General features: G+C 39.4%; 1 protein-coding gene across 6 annotated transcripts in view; it reads left to right on the top strand.

Moving 5' to 3' along the window:
• SH3KBP1 (SH3 domain containing kinase binding protein 1) overlaps positions 1 to 15,704 on the top strand; it is a 215,870-nt gene that overhangs the window by 61,641 nt on the left and 138,525 nt on the right. For all 6 annotated transcript variants that reach the window (XR_003535148.1, XM_027689211.1, XM_027689208.1 and 3 more), the window contains one exon: positions 13,472 to 13,595. Coding sequence is in view for 5 of the 6 variants with exons in the window: in XM_027689211.1 (XP_027545012.1) it covers positions 13,472 to 13,595 (124 nt within the window). In the remaining variant the exon portion in view is untranslated. The remainder of the gene's footprint in view (positions 1 to 13,471; positions 13,596 to 15,704) is intronic.

Genomic DNA, 15,704 nt, shown 5'->3' with positions numbered 1-15,704 from the left:
TCTCCTCTTGATTACAGTTTCAATGTAAAAATGAAAACTTATGTATTAAGCTTTAATAAAAGTTCTTAAAGGCAATTTCTGTAGGGATTTGTAGCTGCTGAAATCTTTTTCTACTCTCTGAGTCAGTCTGCATCATCATCATTTAGTGATGCTCAGCAAGGCGAGCAGATTGAGAGAAGTCAATCCTGGGGGTCCAATATTCCTTTATATCTGGTCAGACTGCACCATTTCTTCATCCTTGATGACTCCTATGCACCTACTGTCTGCTTGCTTTCTTTAAGTCCCATCTTCCAACTTTCCTTTCCCCTTAGCAGAACAACATAATTAGTACTTTTCTTTTGCCTCTATCTTATTTATAACAGCAGTGAACTGGTAGAGCACACTGGTGCCACATGGCATGTTGGGAAAAACCATAAAATACCTGTCTCTCCTTGGAAGGAGACTTATCCTAACAAAGATCATACTTTCTCATGCAGCTCATCTGTGAACAGGAATCCTGCTGAGTGTCCCAAGCAGATATACATCTTTTTTTTTCATGTGGACTTGACCATAATATGTCCTCTACTGTTTTTATTTTCTTCTCTTAATACCAGCCATTGAGTCTGTGTGGCTATGATATGCAGGAAAGTTTGTTTAAAGTTTCATGCTGGCTGAATAAACAGTAGGTTGAGAAACAGAGGTAGTTTCAGTATGATGCATTACTTCAAAGGTAACATGCCAATCTCTTTTGCAAACATTGAGTAATTAGGGGATTGAGTAATTTGAGGTGAGGATCGTGGTCACCAAATCTCCCATCTGTGATGCTAGGCTGCACCTCTCCTGCAAATACCAATGGCATATCAAACCCTCTCAGGCAGCTGTAGCACTCATGACACATTTTTTAGTCTTGAGAAACACTATTTGCTGTTCTGGATCAATGTTGAGCATGATTATTTCTTCTGTTTGCATTCTTTATACCTCTTTTCTTTTGGATAAGACCAAAACATAGTAGGTTGTTTTGCTAGAATAGATTGACCTATACATCTCCTTTTGCCTGTTTGTTCCTTTTTCATGGCTCTGAAAGACCAGATAGAACATATGAAGAGCCTAGAAAGTTCTACCATGAAAAGCTTTGCCCAGAAACCTTCAGTCTACTAAGAGAAAGCGGTCTCAAGTGTAGAGGACAGCTGCTGCATTTCTGTGTTGCAGCCTGGGAATTTTTGAGCCCCATTGTTTAAGGTTTGGGTCAATTTTCCCAGCTATTAAGACTTTATGAATAGGGCTATCTTTTCTAAATATCAAGTCTTTAGAGATAAGTCTAATACCTCCAAAGAAACACGTGACCTACATTTTATAAAGGGATTTCCATGGTTCTGGGACATCTTTAATGGGGATTATTAAAATCGTTTTTCTGAATCTTTCAGTTTCATACCTTTTTTTTCCCCCCTCTAAAAATTTATCTCTGGATATGAGCATATCAGCAACATGCTGGAACGGAGAAGGCTCTAGCAGACAAAAAGGAATCCACAAAGTGTGTGGCCCCATTCCAAAGTCACATGCATTAACCTGTACCTGCTGTAATGTTTGCAGGAAGCAAGGTCAGATTAAGATGGAAAATAATTAAATAACAAATTTTGCTTGACAGCTGCAAGGGTTGTTGAGGAACGTGACTGTCAGAAGTTCTGAGGGAATGCTTCTGCTGTCAGTCTGCTCTTGAAATTGTTGGTGCTTAGTACTGGGAAAAACTGGAATAATAATACATTTTTTCAGGAAGCTGTGGCAGGTGGATGCCAGCGATATTTATGAAGAGACCTCTAACCCTAAACTGTCAGACTGCAGAAGGAAGAGTGTTAAATTCTAATCTCCGATTTACAAGTCTGGCAGTGCACACTGTTCACATGGTGTGTGATTTGAATAATGATGTGTCTATTCCTGATCTCATTAACCCTGATTTAATCCAGGATCTTATTTCATTAATTCCTGCAAGCTTTCATACAACTGGTTACACAAACAAACAAAGCCCTAAAAATCCTGTAACACTGTGACTATCTTTCCAGCTAAATATGATCCCTTTTTTTTTTGTACTAAAAAAGTCTCAGCTTGTCTGAGGGTAGTCTTTTAAAATACTGATGCATCTTCAGGAGTCTCAGTTTTCATTTTACATGCAGGGGTATCACCCAACCCTTGCCCTCCTTAGGTAGGTTCAGTGGACTTGTCTGCATAACCTTTTTAGCTGTGTGTTGCAGAGGTTGAGTAATTGTGTTGGTTTAATAGGGTGTTTGAAGAGAGGTCTATCAAAGAACAGTAGGAACGTCTGTAATTTGCCCTAACCTTTTTACGACACAGTTTTTCATTCTGTAATGCAGAATCGTGTGATTAAAGACTTCTATAGGAATTTGTATAACTTTTCATGACTTGTTAATTGGTTAGAAAAATGGCTGTTTGGACCATCACCAGGTGGTTTTTTTTTAATGTGGTTGAAATTAAAATTTTTAAATTCTGTGGTGCAGTATTTTTTCTATTTTGTATGTTTTGTGTAGCACAGTGACTTCCTTTCTGTTTGTGGGTTTATTTTTTTGTTTCTTTTTTACTGTACAACATCATTTAGAAAAGATAAATCCTTTCATAAAAAAATTCATCTGTATGATTTTAAACAGAGAATGCAAGACACTGGATGAGTCAGTTAATGTTCTCATTAGAAAATCCTGCTGTTAAGGATCATCTGGTCTGTGATAGGATTCTGCATAAAGGATTTGTTACTTTGTCTCTCTAAACCTGTCTGTGTCATAGAGATAGCTTATCTGCTTATCTAACACATTACAATTTGTAATACTGCCTCCCATCACTTTTTTTTAAATCTGTGTTGTCTCTTTTTTTCTCTGTCTTGGTCATCTCTTCAAATTGTATGATTGTGAGAAGGAACATAAATACAACCCTGGAGATTAATGGATTCAAGTAGTTTCTTGTATATGTTATCAACTTAGCTTTATGTGGTAATATGCACAGGGCTTTTCATACTGACAGCAGAAGTATTTTTACTACATGAAATATCCATTTATCACCCTCTAAAACTGTAGTCTGTTACAGCAGGCTTTTTTAATATGGCCAGGTGCCTGTGGGGGAAACTATTAGCATACTGAATTCTGGCATATCCCGCTGTCTGCTCAAAGAAATGAGGAATGACATTGCACTTTCAAGTAAAGCAACAATGCTTCTAATTTCTGGGTTAAAATGGAACCTTTGTGAGAAGAAATTTAATTCTATTTGAAATTGCTTGAATACTTTCATTCTGCTTGAGCTGGACTGAGGAGAAACTACCCAAGAAGCACCTTTTTGTGCCTCCCCACAGTACCTTGCCACAGTACTCATGGATGCAGGAAGGAGCACATGTGTGTTTCTGAGCACGTGCACAGATGTGTGTGTGTGTGTGTGTGTTGAGACCACTGGGCAGCTGAAACACACACAGACTGTACTGTTGTGTTGCCAAACACAGGTGAAAGGCAGGAATTCCAGCTGATGAAAGCCTGGCTGGCTATCCATTGTCATAAAGGTTATGGAGGTGGGAGAGGAGGAGGATGAGGGTGCCAGTTAAAGAGTCAGGTCGTCAAGCATCTTCCCCTTGGCAATCTTTGCTGCAGCAGTGCCTTTTCCCCTTTACCCCACTGCTCATATTTGTTGCTAAATATGTGCAGCAAAAAAAATTTCTCAGCCCCAGATTAAAACTGGGGAGGACAGTGCACTGCAGGGGTTCATGGCCAGGTGTTAGCAGACAACTCGATGGCAGTATGAAATAAGGATGTTGCTTCCAGTTCCTCTGCAGGTTGTGAGACCTGCTGCAGTCATACAGTGTGATTCTGTGTGAGGTTTCAGAAGTGCAAAGTCCATGTCAGCTCTGTGACATGTTCACTCTAAATCTTACAGTCTTTGGGTCATCATCTCTCAAGTTCCTCACGTGTGGGTGGTGGGACTGTGTCCCTCTGTTCTGATGACAAGGTGATGAGTTTGGTTTTCCTCACCTCCTTAATAAATTTATAACAAGCTTCTGCCTTTGTACTTCTCACCTTGGGGAACCTACACATGAAAATCCACAAATGTACTTGCTGTTTTTCAAAGCCTTCCTTAAAGGTGTCTTGTCACAGTGCTTACAAAATGCTAAAGTGCTTATGCACCTGGCCTATGCCAATCACTTCTGCTTCTTCCTACTTCCTGCCATCTGCAGTGTCTGTTAATCTGTTATGCTTTTGCTTACACCTAGATTGTGAGATTTCAGAGAGAGATACTGTTGTTTTTTCAGTGGGGTCAGGATGCACTGAGTGGCTTGGAATGGCATCCAGCACCCTGCACTGCATCCTTTTCCTATTTGCTTTTCTTTATTGCTCTAATTATAATTTTCAGCCTTGGTCCATTAAGTGCATTGAGATGTAATGAATTGCTTTTTCTGTTGGTAGCGAAGCTAATCACTGCTGTAGCCAAGCACATCTCCAAAACCCAAACCACAATGAGCAGAGGGTGTATTCTTTTTTCTTCTTGACTTTCTCTGAGAAGTGGTGTTATGTGTTTGTTGCACATTTTTTAAACAGTGCTCTCCACTTTTGTTACTGTTGCTTCCTTGCTGTTTCTCGTAGCCTCCATCTCCCCCACTCCCCCCCCCAAATTCTTTTAATCTTTTCTTTTTTTGGTAATTAAAAATACCCAACAAACTAAATGGTATAGGTGAATATGAACTGTCTCCTTTTAAACTGAAGAACAAAGTCTGAGGCTAAGGGCATGGAACAAGGAGATTTTCTTGACCTGAAGGGATGCAGAAACACACACTCCTGTTCCCAGAAAAGCACAGCTGAAAGATTGCATAAGACTCAACAAATCTGAGAGTTTTGTTAAATTTATTATAAGGCCTGCACTTATCTCTCTAGAAGTACAAGGCTTTCTACAGTTCTAAGAGTGTATGTCCTATCCAGAAGGCCTTTTATTATCAGAAATATGTACAAAAGACATACCAAAGCTGTATTAAAAAAGGAAGAATGTGGAGATTTCTTTACAGGAGGAGCTTGAGTTTGCTGTAGCATACTGGGCATTGGTGTGTAGGAGAGGAACAGAGGCATTCAAGTGTGGCACAGCGTGGCCTCCTTAGAGCTGTGGTATGGAAGGCATTGTAGCATCTCAAGCTGGGATAAACAGGGAAAGTTCAGACACAGACATCACAGAGAAGTTACCAGCAGTTCAAGCAGGAGCAGCTTGCACTGTGCCTTTAGTGGCACAGTATTATTGTGGCTAATGTTGAATACACTGGATGTAGGAGTTAATGTTTTTTTTTCATAACAACTGTTAATTTGTCATTTCATTGTAAATTTGTCTGTTGGAAGTTTTTTGCACTAAATCCAAACTATTAATTTTTTTGTATGGATGTTTTCACATGCCCCACTATTGTCCCAAATGTTTGAGTATCACCTTTGTATTAAGTCAAGTTTATAAATAAAATTAGTAATAAAACGAATATTTAGATGCTCTAAGAACAATGCATGTGGCAGATGAGCTGTTGAAGTCTTTACTTATGGCTCTGTAATGAATTTATGATTGTGCAGATTGGGTTCTGGGTGTATGGTAAACAGCAGAGCAGTGTCCTGACAGGAAGCTTTGGAGTGTTCATAAGGTCCTTCCATCTGAGAAGCAAGGGCAGCACTACGGGCTCACCTGAGCAGCGATGCAAACAGTGCTGCTGACTGTCTGTGGATGGTGTTGAAGGCTTTAGTTGTGCTGTGAGAAAGCAAACCAGTGCATCTTTTTTTATGTAGCACAGGAAAAAGAAAGGAGGGTAACACATCAGAGTCCTCATCCTTGAGGTGCCTCATTGTGCTTACTGCTGGTGTTACTGCTGGAATAGATGTACTGTTCACAGGTAAAACTGGGTGAACAAATGCTTTTCCCTATCAAGCCGTAAATCAGACAGAAGTCATGTGAGCCACAGAAATACACTTGATTTTGAAGGCCAGATACAGAAACCAAAGAACTGTTTGAAAAAGGTTTATGAGGCTGTGGTTTACAAATAGCCCCAGAATTAGGCAGTACTAGCACAAACCAGGAGGTTCATGAACTGTAACCCTGTCTCTTTTTTTTAATTGTTTTTATTTAATGTCATATGCCTGACAGACAGCTGGGAACATGTTTCCTATAAACTTGGGATAAGCTGATAGTGAAAAAGGAGAGAGGATGTGGAATCCTGCAGCAGTGAAACAAGAGCATAACTTTTGTCATAAGCTCAGATGATGTGTGCAGTAGCAGTATGGGATCTATGCAGCTGTTAGAAGCTGGGGGTCACTGCTGGGGAGGCACACTTTCCAGGCTATCCTCCCCACTCTGCTTGCTGACAGGGCCACTGCTAAGTGTCTCCTGTCATAACCAGCTAATGGAGAAATCTCAGTCTTGATCGTGGTGCTTGAAGGTCTCATGTTCTCCCTCTGTATCTTGGACCTGGTATTGCCCTAGAGAGGAGAAGCCAAAGACTAGTGATGCAGAAGCCAGGAAGACAAAAGCTAAGTGGTTTCTTAATTGTCCCTGAAATGTTGTCATTTTGCTCATGTGAAGCTCATGCTATGAAAGTATACTGGATTTTAGTGCTGCCACCATCTTTCTGGTTGAAAATAATTTTCATATTGATGCTAGTTCAGTTGATGGAAAGGTGTGTTCCAACCTTGCTGCAGGATATGTTGTTTATTTATATTAGAACTACAAGATTCTTGACAATATCGGTGTTGCATTTGTAACTAAGCACATTTATAATTACTCACTAACTCAACTTGTTTCAGTGAAAATGTCACAGGAAATTACTCGGGAGGACTAAATATTGCAGTGATGTACTCTGCAGCAGAGTTTGAGGTTTTAATATAAATGGATAATTGAACTCATATATTGTTTGAAGTTGCAGATATTGGTTTCAGGAAATCATTGTGGCAGATGTCTCTTGAAATGTAAAGTATGTTTTTTTGAGAAAAGAGATTGAGAAAAAGCATTCTTTATCTTAGAGGGGTCAAGAGCAGTAGCTGTTTTTCCCTTTGCATGGAAGCCTCAGATAAATTACCTTATAGTCTGATAGTGATTTTTCTCATAATTTTTCATGGCTCCCAACAGCTTTGAGGAATGAACTGTTGGCTTTAGAACTTTGTATCTGCAGCAGCACAAAATAGCATTTTGTTGCATTTACAGTTCTGTAAAAGGTTGCAGTAATTTCCTCAAATGTTTTCAGATGAGTTTCCTGTAAAGGTCAGAACTGCTAGAGTAAAAAAAACTTGAAACTTTGGTGTAGTGAAAATGACAGAAGTTTTTGTACTTTCCTAACTGTAACTTTTGTGGCTGACCTAATTCAAGCATTAGCTATAACTTCAAGGAAACTTTTTGATAGGTGAATGGGAACTTCAACATGTAGACACATGAACAGAATAGACTTTTTCCGTGGAAGGTAATACATTATGAAATTCTGAAAACAAAGCTAGGTCTTGCAAACAACAGTAGAGAAATGACATGTTTTCTCATTGAAAGCTGTTAACTGCTCTTTTTGTCTCTCTCCAGCTTGACAAGGAATGTGTCATGTGAATGAGTAACAGTTTTTGATGTAGAGAAGATAAGGTGCTTAGTTTCTAGATTTTATAGGTTGAAATAGCCATTTAATAGACTACAGGTATACTTCAATATATTGTATATTCCTATGTGATGGACTTTCATCACACTGCATAATTTGTTGTTATTTAATATTTTGTCACGTCATAAAGTTCATAAGCTTATGGAAAATGTCTTACAAATTTCCTGTGGCTTATACTGATCTAGGATTGGATTAGAGAAGATCCAAATAAAAACAGCTCAAGAATTGTCTAGGATTTTGTGTTTCTTTGGAGAAACTGTGTTTCAAAGTTTGCTAGGAGAAAATAATCTTTTCATAGTGATTTGGCTGTTGGTATCTATGCGGTATGGTTGAATCCTAGTTATAAAAAAAATTATACTTTTAGGTGTTAAAAGGATGTACAAATTTTAAGGGCCTCCAGAGTACTCTATGCCCCCATAATCTCTTTGAAATCATAACATTTCATGAAATCAAGCTTAGTTTATTTTTAAAGCTCACAATGACTTTTTTCCAATATTTCTCAGATTGAGGATGCCTCTTCCAAGTAAGAACTGCTTATTGTATTGGAATCACAGAAGAGGTGGAAGATGTCTTAAAATTTCTGGCATCAAGAGGGCCTGGTTTAGATTTTGTGGTTGAAATGTGAGATTATTTACTTAAGGCTTGGGTTCCCTTACAGCTTGGGTTCCTGAGGCATAGCCTCTTGAAAATGATCTGCTAATAACCTGCAGTTACCTTTGTGCAGGCTAAGAAAAAAATGCAGCATTTTGATCCTTGAAGTTTATACTGGGCATTGTCCCAAAATCAAGTACCAAACAGTACCAGAAATTGAGGTTTAGAGGTATTTTTGATGCTGGTAGCACTGGGAAAGCCCAGCTCTTTTCAGGTAGGTTATGTGAGTGAGACAGCTGCTCATTCTGCAGAAACATCTCAGTATTGGAGGAAGGGTGAGGTAATGAGCCAAGTGCTGCACTCAGGATCGCTTTGAGCTCCTTCTCCTGAGGCTCTGTGTGTGGCTCTCCATAGACATTTGTCTGGTGAACTTGGTTCTGTAAAGGGCTCTCTAGGTTGTTGAGTCTGGTCTGGATAGTGTCAGGGACTCTTAGTGAAGGTGCTCGCAGTATCCCTCTGAGGAGACTCAGCACTCAGCACGGCTCAGGTGTCCTGCAGTACCAGTTCAGCCCCCCTTGTTCTATTCAGGGGCAGATTGGTCCACAGTGAGTGGTGGTTGTATCTGATTAGGGTGTGAATATGTTTGCTGTAGTCAAAATACCACCAGAAACAAATGCAAAAGTCCTAGTCAGGAGGTGCACTGAAGTCCTTGCTGGGCAAACAACTAACTGTAGGTTGAGCTCTTCTCAGTATTTTAGAGAAGTATAATGTAGTAAAATCTCTTAGCTTTCTTGTTTCTTCTCTCTTTTCATACGCAAGCTCCTTTTTCAAGAAGCAGTAGTCTCTGGACTTGCAACTGCACTATTAGTTTCTGTTCATCCTCCTTTAGCATTTAAATTCAGCTGTTCTTGAACTACTTAAGGCAGACTGAGGACTTCCATCCTAACTGAATGTTTGCCTTCTACTTACTTGTGTACATGGAATTTCTTCTTTAAAAGAAATAATATCTGGAAACTTCAGCTTGAAATCGGAACCAGAAATAAAGCTTGTCATATACTGGGAAAGTTCCCACAAGCCACCTTTGTTATGCATGGGTTTGCAAGCTCATTTGCCTACTCTTTCCATGTGTGGTAGGCTTTGACTCCTTGCAGATCTGGAATGAGTGGATTATGTAGAGAGACTTCTATAACCATTACTGACGCAGCACCAAGCTTTTAGGGCCATTATGGTTGCATCATTTACCAAATATGCAAGGTAGTCATTTTTAGTGTATTTTTTGCAGTAAAGTGAGCTGACTTGGTGTATCTATTTGACTAGACTTGTTTGTGTTTGTTTTCACTTCATTCTTCAAGCAGAAATGAAGTTTTCAGTACAGCATTATGGTATTTTAGAGTAATAAGCTATTTTTTACAGCTAGTAAGAGTGGGGATAGATAGAAAGGGCTATGTCAATATTTCTAAATTTTATCAGCACTAGGGTCCCTTTCTTTGTCCGGAGGATAGGGGTGCCTGGCTCTGTTTGGGCCACAGCTGAAGAAAAGTCCTAAAATCCTAAGTTTCCTAAGGGTGAGCAGTATAGAAGACAGCAAAGAGGCAGAAGCAAGATACTAGAGAGAGGAGAGAGGCTGTAATGTCGGCAGCAGTGTTTGCTGCAGGCTGCAGTGGTGAGGCTGTTGAAGGTGTGGGGCATTTGTTTGGGTTTGTTTGTGAGTTTTTAAGTCTTGTGCTGTAGATTAAGACCAGGAATTGAAAAGATGTGCAAGGGTCTTAAACTGGCATAACTTACTGCAGAATGTGTGCTAAGATATGGGCTCCCTATAGGGTATTGCTGAGTATGAGTATGTTTCTGGTCCGATTTTAGGCTTAGTAGGACTGTATTGACTTTTGCTTGATTTCTGTTTCACTATTTGGACAATTCTACACTTTTACTTTCAATTCTCTCCTGGATCTGTAATTTCAAGCTGCTGGGGTTGATCATGTCATGTTACTCTGGACAGTTAGCTATGAAAAATTATGACCCTTCTCATGAGCATCAAAGGAAACAGTAATGAAAAGTAGCTCAAACAAGTACTAGAAAGGCAGAAAATAAAGCAGTACTTAGACAATTTTGGTGACTGCAAGGTGAAAATTCATTCTATATGAATTTCAGCTGAGTGGACACTCAGGATGTGTGACTCTCTTCTTTCCATGAATAGTAGATGAGAAAGGAAGTGTAAGACTTCCCACCCTACAAACAAATGCCAGTGTTTGGGAGTTGTTTTTTATTCCCATTGCTTTTCTCAGGAGCCAAACAAGGCTTCCTCAAAAAGCTGTCAGCAGCAACAAAGGCACCAGTGTCATTCATCTGGAGACTAAAAGGTACAGCACTGTTTTCTGTTACAGCAGGCAATTTTTTCTGTCAGTTTTGAAGTTGCAAAAGGATTTTAAAAATGAAAAAAAATTCTACTGTTTTTTCAGAATGTGTGAGTTGAGGATTTAATTACATTCTGACATAAAGAATGAAAAATAACACAGTAATGATACACAGGAAGCAAGTTCTGGCAAGATGGGGTCTTCCGTAGGGTGTTGTCTTGTGGTCTGGTTCACATGAGAGTGCTGTTTGAGTCACAAATTCTGTTTAAACTGTAGATAATATTTTAATACACAGTGAGTTTGTCACCTAGCTGCAAAATAAATTTAAAGCTTCAGTATGACAAGCTTTGGGTGAACTCATTTCTTATACATTTTATTTTTTAAAACTATGAAAAAACCCTTGTGGAATAATGTATGTGTTAGGTCTAGTACATTTTTTTGTAGAAAGTAATATATTCCTCTTAATGCATACAGTGTTCTTAAATTCTCATGTGGTTCACTTTTCTGCAAGAACTGTGTGCAGCATTTCTTTTAACAGCAGCATCTGTCACACAGATACCACACTCCTTTCATACACATATCCACATTTGTTATTTCACTTATTATAGTTACTGTGATGAGTTGGATTTTAGATACTATTTTACCTTTGTGATGTCACTAGATAAAAGATTTATTGTACCCTCAGTGGGCAACAGTTTATAAAACTTTTATCTCTGCTAATGGAACACAAAATGCTTTGTGCAGATACAGAAGACTGTATTAATGTTGTGTAGCTAATAGCTCAGCTTTGAAATACCAGTTGGACTGGGGAAATAAGATGTTAAAAAAAAAGAAATTCAGGTTTAAGGTGCATTTTATAGAGAACAACTTGCAAATTCTTGCTTTGCTTGATGCTGTTCACAGATGTCAGCTTCAGAAACTTCATATAGAAATGTGCTTTCTATGGTTTAGTGCCCACGTCTGATATGCTGAAAGCCTAAATAAGATCTTCAGTATTTCCTGTGTATGTACAGTGCTGTGGGAAGGTGGAGGTTGATACTGCACTGGGATGTAGAAGAGGGCAGTGAATATAAAAGAGTTGAAAGGGAGGAGGAGAGGTAGAGTTTTTTATAAGGCAAAGAGTTTGTCCAAAGCCATCACCTGTCCCTGATGCCTGCTCAGTGTAGATCTCATCAGATTTGCAGATGACATCAAACTGGGAGAGCAATTAACATGCTTGGAGGCAGGGCTGCTGTTCACAGGGCCCCAGACAGGAACATTATGAAATCCAGCAAGGGCAAGTACCAGTTCTTGTCCTGGGAAAGAGGAATTGCTGTCATGCAGAGTGGGACCTGATAGGTTTGGGATCAACTCTGCTGAAAAGGACCCTTGGATCCTGGTGGGTGGGAGTCTGGTACCCTACTATCAAACACAGTGAACAGCATCCTGGGCTGCATTAATAGCCTGCAGATTGAGGGAAATGATAATTCTCCTTTACCTGGCACTCATTAGTCCACATACAGCACCCCATTTTGTGGATGGGATGAGGATTTTACATAAAGGAAGAATATCTATAAACTGAAGCAAGCTCTGTGCCTGAGGAAGCTGAAGCACATGCACCCTAAGGAGATGCTGAGGGAGGTGTGGGCTTATTCAGCCTGAAGAAATGGTTTTGGGGAGACCTTCCGATACACACAAGAATGTTATCCAGGAGACAGAGCCAGGCCCTTCCAGTGGTGCCTGTTGGGAAGGACAGGAGAGAACAGATGGAACTTGAAAAGAAAGTTTCAGGCTGGCTATAAGGAAAAATTTTGTCACTGTAAGGTCAGTCAAGCAGTGGGCTTGTGCAGTCTCTAGCCTTGGAGGTTTTCAAGACCCAGCTGGGCAAACAGCCTTAAACAGCCTGGTCTGACCCCACAGGTGACCCTGGTTTGAGCTGGGGATTGGAGTAGGGATCTTCTGAGGTCCCTTCCTGCCTGCGTGGCTCTGTGGCTCTAGGACAAAGCTTGGAGCCAAAACTTAACTTGTTTTTCCTTATTTTTTGGGACATGGTTGGAAGCAAATGGTTTAGCCTTTGTACTGTATCCTTTTCTCATCTATAAAGTGGAGGTAATGCTGTTTGTCTACTTCAGTGGTGTTTCAAGATAAGATATATGTGAGGTGATGATATTTTGGATGCTTTGTCAAAGTGGGTGTAGGCAACAAAACAGTTAGACCTTTAAAGTCTGACTAAGAAGCTGATAAAGAAGTATTTTGCATCTTCTCAAGCACTAACTGGGAAGTCTTGGAAAGTTGTTTTCTGTGGATTTACTTTCATGAAACCCCACCATATATATTTTCTCTATGTGCTGCCAAAGAAGTCGATCACCTTAAAAGGTAGTCAGCAGCAAAATGTGTTAGTGTTAGCAGCAGCTCTGACAGCAGGCTCTCTATATGCTTCTGCCAATTATGGTAACATTTGTCATATTTGCCTAGTTATTATTTTTCTTCCTGCTATGGTTGTTATTTCTGTGGGCTTCTCAACGGAGTGGAAACAGACTTAGCTGCCTTTACATCAGGAGCACTGTAGTGGTTCTACCCTGTGCGTCAGATGTCCAGCTAATTGCTGGATAAACTAAGAAGCCTTCCCCCCCCACCACCTTCCAGCTTTGGTGATCTTTACTAAGAGATTTGTAAAGCTGTCCTACAATTTTCACACATAAATAAGGAATTATTCTAAAAACAAAAACTATAGTGTCCATTGGAAAAGGTTACAGAAAATTGCTTTCTTTTTGTGGCATTTTGTAAGAGTCTTTGAGGTAGCATTAGAGTAGGCAGGGCTGTATACATCGAAGTTTTAAGATAAAGTCTTGGGAGCTTGAGATTTAGAATATTCTATAATACCTTTTTTTTTAACTCTTTCTTCTCTTTTTTCTCCCTCTCTGTCTGCCTTCTGCAGGAAATAAAGAAGGACATGAAGAAAGAAAACACTGCCAACAAGCCACCAGAGAAGCCTATAAATGAAGTTTCCAATGGAAGCCCTTTACTGTTGTCTGAGACAATTATTAGAACCAACAGGAAAGGTATAGTATATAAGATGCTTAAATGCAGATTAAATTCAGACCTTTCAAAGAACAAAATGTAAACCTTTCTTGTTTCTAGAAATAAAACTGGTGTCTGTTTAACTGAAAAGGCATAGCAGGAATAATAATAACAACAATAATAAAAAAAAATTTTTTTGTCCTCTTAGACTGGCATATGGATGCATGTACTGTGTCTAATATTTCCACATTAATTTGCACAGACATCCCTTTCTTCATAAAAGTCCTTCCTCGATACATTTAATTAAGGAAAGCTGTATGAGGAGATTACTAAAGCTTATTAAAGTAGGGAACTGACAGCTTTCATATATGGTGGGTTTTGCAGTGATGTCAGTCCACATTCATGTATTCCTACTTTAGCTGGGACAGAGAACTTTAAAAAAAAATTTAAAAAAAAAGTGGAAAACATAAAACTTAATGCATTAGTTTCCTGGGAAGTGTCTTTCACTGTCTTCTGTTTCACACTGGAATGTATGCTCTTCATGTCTGGCTTGATTCCCAATGCAGATTCCTATGTAGGGTTTTGGCTTGCTAAAATGAAAGCCTCCAAATCTTCTGTCTCATTCCCTAGCTCCCAGTCCTGCTCTCAGAAATATCAGAACTAAACAAAAAATTGGCAGTATAAAAGCTGGATTTTTCTTTAGGTTATGTTTAATGCTCCTGTTTGTTTGTAGGACAATTGTCTCTGTGCAAGAGGTGTGCTGTAATTTTTTCCTGGAGAATTCACTGGACAGTTTCTTACTTGCTGTCTTATACAGAATAATCTGCTGTCATTAATCATTGCTGTAATGTAATTTTCATTTTGGCATGTCTTTTAACCAGTTAGGACTATGCATGTGGAAATTTCTTCTTCTGTATTATCAGCAAATATTGTATTTGAGCTGCATTTTGAATAGAGGTCTTAAGGTTTACAACTGCAAGTGAAGAAGATTTAATAATTTCTGCAAAATGTACGACTTCCTTTAAAATGTGAGGGGGAGTGATCTCCACCTCTTTTGCAAGGATTGATGTCCTCTGAAAGAAAAGATTGAAAATAAATCTCAGAAAGCTTTGTCTTTTGAGCTTGCAGTGTCATCATGAATCTGTAGACACGTCCAACATTTCTGATTTGGGTCATAGGTTTTTCAAGCAACAGCAGAATTAAATTACCAAGAATTATTCTTTTTCATGGCTGCTATACAGAAACATATGAGTAGCTGAGAAATTATCTAGGGACCAAGTTTGTTCCATATTGCTTCAGCTGCTATTTGGAGAAGGCTAATAGCTGTGGCAGATGCAGAGATTCAGTTCAGTCACAAGGGGATAACACTCCAAATATGATACTTAGAACACAGGCTTTCTCTTCCTCTTTCTTCCCTCTGGCTCAGAAGCTTTAAAGAATTCAGGAGATAAAGAAATTCTCTTTTTCTGTCTCTAGCTTAAGAATACCTCCTATTTGTTGAAAGGAGAAAAGCAAAGACTGACATGAAGATCTGTAGGTGGAGGAAGAGGTTAGATCTGGGTGTAGCAGATTTCATATTAGGATGTTACTGAATTGGATTTCATTGGTGGGGATTGCACTTCTCATGGCTACCTCTGCATCATGTCAGGGTTGGTGCACTCTTCATTTTGGCTGCTTCTCCACAGCTGTTTCCACTGCTGCAGAGCAAGCAGCTGCAGGATGCTGTGCTCAAGCAGTACAGCTAAGGATGCACAGAGCATACCAAGGCCAAGAAAGCTTCCCCTCATTTTTCCTGGGATCAGTTTGAGCATAGTGCCAAAGTAGCCTTGTTTAAGTGAGGACAGCTGGGCAAGGAGTTACTGTTGTGTTCAGTAAGAGTTTTCTAAGATCTGTGAGGCAGATCTCCTTGTGGAAACTGTTGCAATATGTTACTGAAGAGAGAACCCTAAATGCTGTTGGCGTTATTTTCTTAAAGTGTTCTTGTCCTGAGATTTTTATTAAACATTAACTCAGTCTGTTTATTGATCACAGAATGTGACCAGACTTGAAAGAGGGTATGGGTTTGTGGGGGGTTTTTTTGTTGTTGGTTGGTTGGTTTGGTTTTTCTCTCCTTGTTGTTAGGAAGTGAGGAGGATGGGGATGCATCTAAA

This window comes from Neopelma chrysocephalum, unplaced genomic scaffold, assembly GCF_003984885.1.
Source record: "Neopelma chrysocephalum unplaced genomic scaffold, ASM398488v2 Primary Assembly neopelma1_76, whole genome shotgun sequence".
Lineage (NCBI taxonomy): Eukaryota > Metazoa > Chordata > Aves > Passeriformes > Pipridae > Neopelma > Neopelma chrysocephalum.
This window is presented reverse-complemented; position numbering and strand designations above follow the sequence as displayed.